The sequence below is a fragment of the Octodon degus genome, unplaced genomic scaffold (assembly GCF_000260255.1).
Source record: "Octodon degus isolate 3935 unplaced genomic scaffold, OctDeg1.0 scaffold00139, whole genome shotgun sequence".
Lineage (NCBI taxonomy): Eukaryota > Metazoa > Chordata > Mammalia > Rodentia > Octodontidae > Octodon > Octodon degus.
Window position 1 is genome coordinate 7163044 of NW_004524715.1, and position 11278 is coordinate 7174321.

The window sequence follows — 11278 nt, forward strand, 5'->3', positions numbered from 1 at the left end:
TGTGCTAATCTTCAGGTCCAGGATCCAAGACTGACCCTTTCCACTGGTTTCTACTACTGAGCAAAGGATAGAGCGGCACTGGAAGCCCTGGGGAGCACATGAAGTGGGAAGAACCCGGGAAGCTGAGCAGTAAAATCATTCTAACGTGTTGCCTTCTGCTGTTCTTCCTATACTCAGATAACTATAACATTTAGCTTTATTTTGCAAATTAACAGAATGGCCCTTCTTTATCTGCAGGTTTATCTGCCACCATTTCAGTCACCTAGGGTTAACTGTGGCTCAAAAATATGAAGTGGAAAAATTCCAGGAATGAACAATTCATAACTTCTACTAACTTGTTCTATAGTTGTTCAATTTTATTAGTCACTGTGAATCATCTTACTATGCCCAGACTGCACATTAATTATGATAAACTTTATCATAAATACATATGAAAGCATAGTACGCTTCCAGTACTATTTATTTATATCTTCGGGTACTGCAGGTGTCAGAAAATATTTCCCACTGATAAGGGAGAATAATTATACTTTATTTCTAACAACATCGTGTCAGTATTTTCTAGACTACTTTTAACTTTCAGGATAGCAGGAAGAATCACCCTTCTTTGATGCCTTACCCCAACCCTTAAGGTAACTTTTCTCAATAAGATCGTACATTTCACAATTACTTTGTAAATACTTAAAGCACTCAAGTGATTACAAAAAGTCTTGATTTTTACTGCCTCTGGCAAGATTAGGCGCTTCCCTCTCACTGAAGAATCCCTCTTGGGTACAATTCTTTTCTCTGAATTCTTGGTACCTTCATATGCGCTATCCATGGTAGTTCCTCTAGAGGCATAGAGGAAGTGTATTAGCCCTCACTGCTTCTCTGTGAAGGCTTATGTTATGGAGGCCCCTGCCCCTTTTGATTTTCTTTTGAGCTTACATTTATAGATGACAACCTCACATTACTCATGATGTTCTTATTTCATTCCATATGAAATTTCACAATGAACTCAAATAAAGGACACAAAAAGGTTTGCTAAAGATGTCCTATGTACATTATATATATATATATGTATGTATATATACATATAGTAATTTATTTTAAAATGTCATTGATCATATACAGTTCTTTAGCTTTTCCCAGGGGACATTGCACCTCAGTTTCAAAACACACAAAATAAATCCCCTTTATTAAACAGTTTTGATTTTGGGGTGACAAAAGTCAGTACTTCACAACGACAAAGCATAAAGGTACATGGTTCTGAAACCCTTTCAGCAGAATGCTCTCAATTCACTGTATGCAGGGTAGCTCCGGAAACGCGGACCACGACGAATATATTCCTCACAAATGATCCTAACTGTGGGCCTCCTTGGATCTCCAAAGGAACGAAGGAGTTTGGAGGCTAAACAGGAATGGAAGAATAGCCTCAGGACTCCCGAACACCCAAACCAACATGAAGTACTCGTAGGAGATGACAAGAGTGGAAGACGCGAAGTTTCGTCCTCAGGTGCAAACACCACAGTGAGAAACAAAGCACACTTACAGCCTTATTTGGTCACCGTCTACCTGGTTGCTACATGAACAAAACTGCACCCGAGACAGAGAAACATTAAAGCTATTTACACAAATGACATTATTGACCAGAAAGAGCACTTTTTCCTCCTCAAGCGGGCACTCGCATCTGCTGAAGAGCCCTGGGGCTCCCCTCACGGGCAAGCCAGTCTGCTGCTGTAGTGGCCTTTGAAAACCCCAGTGTACACACAGGCTGCATCACCACACAGAACCAAAGTTTGCCCAGAGAGGTGGGGCTGTGCTGTGCTGTGCCGTGTAGGAGGCTCCAGGCCTCTGCTCTTGTACATCATCAAAATCCAAGTTCTTCGTGTAAGATTCTGTCCCATGGCCAGAGACTATTATACTATGTTCTTCAATCTGGTAACTTTTAGGTCAGTCTGGTTGTACTTTGCATAGACAACGGATTTCACTGCCTTCCCCATCTGCTCCAGCAGCACTAACCTACCGAAGCGAGAATTAAGCTTAAATCCTCTGTAAGGGGGGAATCTCTTCAGGGAAGCTTAGATCCTCAGACTGGTGGGAAGAAAACCACTGGTCACTTATGGCCTTGTGGTTATGGTGGATAAGCAGATGAGGAAGGAGGTGGGGACTGAGGCAAGGAAGGGGACAGAAGAGGAAAATCCAATCTAAAGATGTGGGAGACTTCCTAAGTGATTCCACACTAGGGTTTTTGGTACAAGTCTTGTCCAAATGGCCAGAGTGTGGGGCTAAATCTGGGTCCTGGGATACTCTTGTTCACCAACACTGACTTATGGCTATAAATCCTCTCCTCAAAATAAATACTTAAGAGAAAGGTAAGAGAGTGGGCACAGCTGACTTCACGTAGCCCCCCAGAGGTAAGCTGCTAAGAATTTAAAAAATGAACACTCTGGATCCTGCAAAGCTGAATACTGTTGAAAAGAATAGGAATGCTTACCTTTAGGCTCCTGTGAGACAGGTGAGTGCCTGTCCTAGCCAGTCTCATCTCTTCCTTTGTGCCTCAGGAGCAGACATTTCTGGCTCTGTTCTGACTCTGTTACAAGATGAAGCTTCAAGAGGTCCTCCAGCAAGAGGCTGCCAAGCACGGCTTCACGGCGAGCTCACGCTAAGCAAGAGTGCTCACAACCACTCTGAAGAGCAGGGGTCATCCCCGCAGAGAGATTTAGAGCAGGAAGAGCCTTTCATTAAAGGAAGTGGCCACTCAACCCCCAGCACAACCAGGAAGATTTAACTAGGAAATCAAACACTTTTCATTACACAGAATTTCCTCTGAGGCTATCAGGACAAGCAGATTTGGCTATAAGTCAGATACACAAGATTTCAGAACCATATATACATATGTCCTACAGGATTCTAAGTGATTTTTTTTTTTAAACCTTTCCAAGAATGCTACAAAGACCAACCCATTATGTAGACAGTTATTGTATTGGGATGGAGTAACTTGGGACCTGGGTGAAAAATAAGGCCCAATGGAGTAAGCTCAATTCACAGAGCAGTATCAGTGCTGGGCAACCGGGCCATCGGCACGAACAAATTACTGTTTTGGTTTTTGATTTATTCATCTCATTGATAGTCTTCTTTCTATCCCCCAAATGCAAACATGGCGTTAGATGGCTATTACAATCTTTCCACCCAAGTAGGCTTAAGAAAAGAATTCCTAGATACCTCTGTTACTAAAAGCAGTGGGACTAACTGCTCAAGGTTTTAGGACTATTTGAATGAGAGGTTTCCGAAGTTTTTCCTGAGACATACCTTGACTGTAAAAAGATGGTGAACTGAGTAAAAAGTGGTCAGAACATCTACCCTGAAATTACGACTCAGTGTAAATAAGACTAGAGAAGCTCAAGGTAAGGCCCAGAGAAAGAGAGGTCCAGAAAAGAAAGAAAGAAAAAAAAAAAAAAGGAAGAAGAGGAGGAACAGATTTTGTTGAGGGTGGGTATTACTGGAAATCAAACTCAGGACCTTGCACTTACCAGGCAGGTTCTGTACTGCTGAGCTACATCTCCAGCCCAAAGGGCAGCGATGGGAAAGATTACAAAGAAGGTATCATAAGGGTCTACAGAAGGCTTTCTCAGCTGTCCGACATCTATGTGACTCTGCCAGTCACTGCAGGAGCAGAGAGCAGACCACTTAGCTGTACAATGCCTGAGAGTGTTCCCATGGCACCATATTCTGCCAGGGAAGAAAATGGTCTAGCCCACACTGCTCCTGACAGAGATGGCTGGGGTGGCTCAGGTTTCCTGGAAGAGGAGGGAATGCTACCTGGTGAAGTGGACTCATGACAAGGTAATACCCAGCAGCCTCTTGGCAAACACTTGATGGAGAAAATTCCCACAGCATATTACCTGCCAGACAGGGCATTGATTTCACACTGTGTAATAAATTAATGCCTGAGCAGGACACCTCCAGACCTGTCCTACAAAGGTATCGACAACTCTGGGAATGCAGGTGGAAGAAAGGTTCTTATCTTCTACACAAGGAGGAGGATTGGATCTCAAGCACTTTGGACGAGTCATGAATGTCCTCTATCTATATTTGGGGGAGTGTTTGAATTATACAAAGTTGTCAGCATGGTGACGAGGCCCCAGAAGGTGTGTAGGGAGAGGACCGGGTATTTCAATTGTGGTTCCCCAAGTTCCTCCAGCACCCAGCAGCAGTCTGCCTAAGTTGATCCAAGTGATTTTCTCTTGGCCATTTCTCCTGGGCGAGAAGTAGTGGGTGTTCATGGTGGCAGGGTGTCTGCTACTGCTGCACTTGTGAGGCACACAGAGTCTCTATTTTTAGGGAGCTACAGAATGATTCTCTGGAAAAGAAGCAGAGAGGACAGTGCAAGGACTCACCTTCACATCTGCTGTTGTTCAAGTGCCATCCTGAGTGGGCCTTTCTCAAAAACAGCTCAGAACTGCTGTGGTGCGACACAACTCTGATACTCATCCTTCACTTGTAGTGATCTGGAAGACTGTCACAGCTCAGGAAACCTGAATCTGAAACTGGCCTCAATTGAGGTACGGCACATCTACCAACACAAGAGGTTCCTGAACTGGTCCACTGAACGCTACTTCTATAGACCTTCATGACACAGCAGAAATGGAAATCCAGGGAGACCTCAAGCTACCCAAGGACACTGCTGAAGCTAACAGAGGAGCCAGCGGTCCAAAAGAACACACCTATTTTCAAGAAAACACACCCATTTGGTGAGAAAACACAACTCAAGAATCAGGGTTACACAACAAAGACACAGTCATGCAGGGCACTGCTCCAGATGGCTTCCTGGGTGGTGCAGGCCACCGGATCTGTGGACAACCCAGCCTGCATTAGACAGAAATTCCTCAGCCAGGAGCTGGAAAGTCCCAGTCCTGTTCCCTGGGAGAGAAACAAGAAAGATTCAAGGAATGTTGGAAAGAAAAAAATCCCTGCTTCCCCCTACCATCACCATAAAAAAAATGAAGAGAAACAGAAGGGAAAAGGTGGGGGAGAGAATGAGGAAGAAAGCAATCCCTGAAATAAAGCTCAAGCTCACTAGAAGGCAGGTTCTTATGCTCTGAAGCATGACCACCTCAACTTCCCAATGCAGCACTCTGAACCTGGAGAGAAAATGGCAGCATGACAGGCTGAGGGGTCTTCTACCAGTTATATCTAAAAACGGTTGTCCTAGCTGCTCTAGGTAAAATAAATATGATATATGTGCCCCGTATGCCCAGGGGCCTATAAAGAAACCCACAGACACACAGCGCTCAGTAACAGGCTTCCTATTTTGCTCTTGTTCAGTGTCCAGACCTGTGGCTGAAAAAAAAATGGAATCTTAGGGGTCACCTCGAAGCACAGCCAGAGGCTTCTGGACAGCAAACTCCCCCGGACTGAGAAGAAACTGCATCGTCTGCACTGAGCTGGGAGCCTCCCAGGTCTCCTCTGCCCAGAGACATCCCTGTTTTCCTCCCCTCCGTCCTTCCAGTCCCCTGGGTCACTTTCATGACAGTTTGTTTCCATGTATCAAAGGAATGACATAGACAGAAATGTCATCTCCTGAGCCCAGCCGGTCATTCGATATCCGCCATCCTCTGTCTTTTAGGACGCCGCGGGCTCGCATCACCAGGTCCTGAGCTGCTAGTGTGTACCTGTAAGGGCAGAGACAGGAATGAGACAGCGAAGCGTCAGACAGCCAGCGTCGGGAGAGGCTGGGAAGACGGGGGTCACTTGGCTTCCAGTTACCTTTAAAGTAAAAAGAGTCAAGGTCATCTTTTGCCCAGTGTGTGACACAAGATGTGAAACAGTATTTTAGGTTGTACATGGACAAGTCACTAACCACTTTCTTTTTTCAATTTGTTTGTTTTTTTATTTATTTTTGTCTTTTTGAGACAGGGTCTTGCCATGCAGCTCAGACTGGCCTTGAACACACTTTGTAGCCCAGGCTGTTCTTGAACTCACAACAATCTCCTGCCTCCGTACCCTGAGTTCTGGGATTACAGGCATGTGTCACCATGCCCAACTCACTAACCACTTTAAACAAACAAACAAGGGCTGGGGAGACGGCTCAGTGGAATAAGAGCTTCCCTGGCAAGCGCAAGGGCCTAAGTTCAATCCCCAGTTCCGCAAAAATTAAAAATTAAAAAAAAAAAAAAAAAAAGAAGGGCTGGTGAGATGGCTCAGTGGTCTAAAGTACCTACTTAGAACAAGCTTAGCAAAGCACAGGGACCGCGGTTCAATCCCCCAGCACCACATGCCAGCCAGCCCCGCCCCCTGGTGGGCTGAGCTGGCCACACACACACACACACACACACACACACACACACACAATAAAATTATTCCACTGATAGCTCTCTCCACCTCGGGGGCCTGAGCCCAGGGCTTGCTGCGTACTAAGCTACCACGTACTCTACCTCTGAGCCCCACCTGCCTTCTTTGGGTATTGTTTACTACACTGAGGAGAATCTCTCACTGTTACTACTGTACTTTTTTTTTTTTTGTGCCAGGTACTACTAAGGCTCCGAGTTCTCCATGGCAAATAGTCTCTAGGTAAAGCAGCACTTGGGACGAACAAGAACCACTGCCTTCAGTGTACTTTTAGGGCTCCAACCTGTTGTGACAAAGTACATCTGTTTTTGAAATAGCCCTTTTCCATTCATGGTAGGGATACATCTCTTTTTAAAATATGTTTTTTAAACAAATAATGTGATTTGAAGACAAATATATTAGATAACATATGTGAACTATAGCAAGAATGTGAAGGGCTTTGTTTTGGTGAATGACTGATAAGCCTTCCAGTGGATGAGTTGTTCCACTTATCCTAATGAATAGCATGGTTTCTTCTAGATCCCTATAAGAGAAATGAATCTGAAAATAAGGTTGCCTGTTGAGATTTAAACTAAAAGTGATTAAAGTTTCACCATTTAGAGGAAGTTCTAACATGACAGAGGGCTGGAGAGGTGTGAGCCTTAGACTTTAGGTCATACACGATGAAAAGAAATGGTGGCCGATGTCTATTCAACTACTGACCAGGGCAGTGAGATTCTTCAGTGATACACTTCAAAGAAAAACAGTTCCCCCGGCAGGGTGAGACTTGGTGTGGATGGACTACCCTCGTAGCTCTGCCAGGAAATGTATGAATCACCTTTCTTCTGGTTTCCTGTTCACCAATAACCTGCTTTGATCTGCTTTCCTGTGTAGACTTGCCTACAGGGAAAGGGTAAGCCAGTCATTTGATTTTAAGGATATTATTTATATTTCTCTGTATAAATATCAACTGACAGTTTGGTTTATAGATCAATCTTGTCAGTTTAGTTAAGATAAGCCCAGGTCTTGTGATGAATCCATTCTTTGTATCCTGATTAAATCAGGTGCTAAACCTGAAAAGCTAAGAGCCAGGTTCTAGTTAATCATCAAGAAAATAAACATCTCCCTAGATGGCCTCTTGGGAGGCAGCCTGCGTCTTTCATAAGGGATCACCCTGACAATGCTAGTGACCCTTCCCCACTTGCCTTTGGAAGCCTGTTTTTTCCTTAAAATCCTTTAAGAATTTACACATGCTTAACTTAAGGGACTTGCTTTAAGTGGAAAGTGAACTTAAGATTGTGCAAGTTCTAAGTTGTACAGTGTTAAGAGGATAAAATCTACTCTTACAGCCTAGGTAGCTGACAGAGTGCAGCAAATATGACAGAGCAGAGGACGACAGCCCCAACACAGAATGAATGCCTTTCTCCCGGAGGACTGGGCAGAAGAGACATTTCGCTATCTGTACTGAGGGAATTATTGGCTTTAAGGCAGAGATTTCTCAGCTGCACTTGAGGGATGGTATAGCCAGTCATTCCTAACTGTTCTCCTTTTGAGATCAGGAAACCCTCTGAAAAGTACCTAAAAAGGCCTCCGAGTGAACGGACAAATGTCTGTAAGTCTGCATACTGCAGCCCCTAGACTACATTCAGAACAGGGTCTCAGCTGTCCTCCCCAAGTTACTTGGTTTTATACTGAACCATCTATGCGAGCTACCATCACACAGGTAATGGCTACCAGCAGTACTGGGGGGGCGGGGCGGATTATGACTCTGGTGATTTTCAGGATCTGAAACCCGGCTAGTCAAGGAGCTGGTTCATCCATCAGGGCTGAGCATGCCTTTCTCCAGCTCATGAGCTGACCTGCTCTGGAGAAAACATGGACGGCAATGAAAGACATGTGAAGAGTCAAAAAAATAGATGCATAAGCTTCTGGAGGCTGTTTAGTCTGGGGTCACAGAGAAAGGGCTGAGAGCTAAACAGGTCAGGATATCAGATCTCACCGGGTGCATTCAAAGCATGAAAAAAGCCATCTCCCGTAGTGAAAGGCAATAAACCGCTCTGATTGTAAATACAGTATTCTGACAGTGGTCAAAACTTGTTTTGCTATTTTAAAAACCAAGTGTGGGTTACCTAGCAAAGATAGCAACCCAGGAAACTGGTTTCCCCCTGGGGCTTCTGGATTAAGTCATTATCCATAAATAAGGTTGTTATAGCCAGGTGTGGCTGCACATCTGTAATCCCAGAGCTCTGGGAGGCGGAAGCAGGATTACAAGTTTGAGCCACTTAGCCTGGGTAATTTAGCAGGACCTTGTTGCAAAATAAAAAAAGGGCTGGGGATGTGACTCAGTGTGAAGGCTCTGGCTTCAGTCCCACCCCCAAGTTTCTGAGTTGCTCATTCTGAGATAACTTTGTCTACTCAAGATTACTTTTCTTTACACTATCTTTTCTGTCTCCTTTAGGTGAACTTCTTGAGAAAGAAATCCACTCTTGCTTCCCCTGTTTCTTTCTTCCTTGCTCTTACTTCCTGTACCTTACTAATCTGGCCTCTCAAAGCTCAACCCCAAGGGGGCTTCCCAAAACTCATTCTGCCAAACCTTTTTCCAGCACAAGAGATGCTGACCACTTTCTGTATCCTGGAAATATTTTTTCTTTTTGAGGTTTTTTTCTTTTGGGGGATGTTGATAACCACTACACCATCCAACCTCTCCTTCTCTGTCTTGGTTTCCACAGCGCAGCATAAGCACTCTGCTTCCTAACATCCTTTGTTGCGCTAATTAAGATTTAGGAAGAACTCAGCGAATGTTCAGTTATTTTACTTCCCAGGTGTGACTTCCCCATCCATTACCCTGAGCTAATGGTGTTCTAGGCTCTGAAGCAAGGAATCATGGTCCCTTTTCATTCCACTTTTCTAACCTGACATTATTTAATTATAAATCCACAAGGCAGAGTAGAATTTCTAAACTTTCTAAAATTTATTTGTATTAGTAGCCCATGGCTAATTCAAATAAAATCTAATCTTATTAAGATGTGTTATGTGTTTATTGTAAAAATTGATATGTATGTATTTACTGTTATCATCACTCCTACACGCACACACATACACACACACTTTTCTGCTTTCTACTTAGTATTTTTTCCTTCATTGGTTGGGATTGAATTTAGGGCCTTATGCATTTAGGCAAGTTGTCTACCGCTGAGTTGTACCTTCCACTTCTTTATTTTTCTGTATTTTAGGGAAGGGTCTACAGGGTGTTCAGGATTTCACTACTAGATTGGACTCACAGTGATCCACCTGTTTACAGCCTCCCAAGAGTTGGGATTCCAGGCGCGTCACCACGCCCAGGGTCAGTTGCTGTCTCGGGGCACCCTGGGGGTGGGGCCGGCACTAAAGGTCCCTGTGATGATTTCTACTCCTGAGAAGAAACCTGTCTTTTATCATTCTATTATACTAAATATCTGTTCTCATTGGTATCTTTTCAGATTTTTATTGATGGTACACAGTTCCACCAAGACCTAACAATGAGGATTCTTTTTTATCCCTCATGGTTAAAAATTAGTTTTATTCCTTCAAACTAAAAACATTTAATTTTGGAAAATTCTCAGCCATGAACTCTGTTCTTGTTTGTTTGCTTTCTTTCTTTACAAAATTTTATTCCTAAATGTACAACAGACTCCAAGAACACACATCATTCTAGTTATAGGTGTCAGAACATGTTAGAGCAGGGAATCCAGATATCGGAACAGGAATGGAATTCAGGCTCACCATCATCGACGCACAAGGAACAGTTTAATTTTTTGCCGATTTCTTCGTTCCACCTGGGGCCAGGGGCCCTTTCCCACCGCCTTTGTTTTTAGCAAGTTTCGTCTGCTCTTTTTGCTTCTACTTGGAACACTATCTTCCTCATCCGTCTCCTAGGCCTGCTTCTTGGGCTGCTTCAGGGGCTTCTTCTTGCCATCTTCAAGGCTGCACAAGGCCTTGGAATCGAGTTTGGAAGGGTTTCGCTATATGGCTCAGGATGATCTTGAACTCACTATGTAACCAAGGACAGCCTTGAATTTACACTGATCTTTTTGCTTCAGCCACCTGAGTGCTGGATTACAGGTGCGTATCACCATGCCTACCTCAGCCATTCACTTTTTTTTGGCGGGGGGGATTGAACTAAGGCCCTTGCGCTTGCCAGGGAAGCGCTTATTCCACTGAGCCATCTCCCCGGCCCAGTCATTCACTTTTAAAATATTGCTTCTTGTCTATTCCTTGAGCTACATCCCCAGTCTTTTTAATTATTTTTTATTCTGAGACAGGGTTTCACTACATTGCTAAGTGGGCTTGAATTTGTGATACTTCTGCCTCAGCTTCCTAAAGTGCTGGGAATATATGCCAAGCTTTCCTCTTTATTGTTTTACTTTTAGCATTCTATATAAACTGTTATCTGACTTTTCCAGTTGATCTTCTAGATTTCCACTTCTCTGTGATAACTTTCAATATAACCAATTGCACCACTGCAGTTTCAACCTGTTTCTTTAGTAGCTTACTTACTATTGAATCCATTTTGTGAGTTATTTCAATGACAATGTTTCACTACTGTGAATTTCTATATTGATTCTTTCTCCAAATCCATTTTATGATTCTATTTGTAGATATTAAAGTCTTTTCCCAACCTATTCAGTTACACCTAGGTTTTCTCTTGGAGTTTAGGGGGAAGGCTCCATTGTATCTAATTTGCCTTTCTCATCATGAATCTGAAGGTAAAATATAGGGGGCTCTTTAGAAAGCAGTTGTTTACTATGCATAGTTGTCTATAGAGATTTTAAATTGACCTTCCCAGGGAGCTTGGCGGTTAGCTCAGTTGATTAAGTCAGTCAGGTGTGAGGGACCATGGTTTGATCCTCACCTCCACATGTTGCACAAGACCCGCCCTTAAGGCAGCCTGCTCCAGCGCCCCTCCCCTCGCCAAAATAAAATCCTTCTCAAA

At 43.7% G+C, this 11278-nt stretch overlaps 1 protein-coding gene across 1 annotated transcript in view; it reads right to left on the reverse strand.

The window, feature by feature from the left end:
• Positions 1–5277: 5277 nt before the first annotated feature.
• Positions 5278–11278, reverse strand: part of Ppm1h (protein phosphatase, Mg2+/Mn2+ dependent 1H) — a 289195-nt gene continuing 283194 nt past the window's right edge. The window contains exon 10 of the mRNA XM_004641643.1: positions 5278–5651. Coding sequence (XP_004641700.1) covers positions 5504–5651 — 148 coding nt within the window. The 3' untranslated portion in view covers positions 5278–5503. The remainder of the gene's footprint in view (positions 5652–11278) is intronic.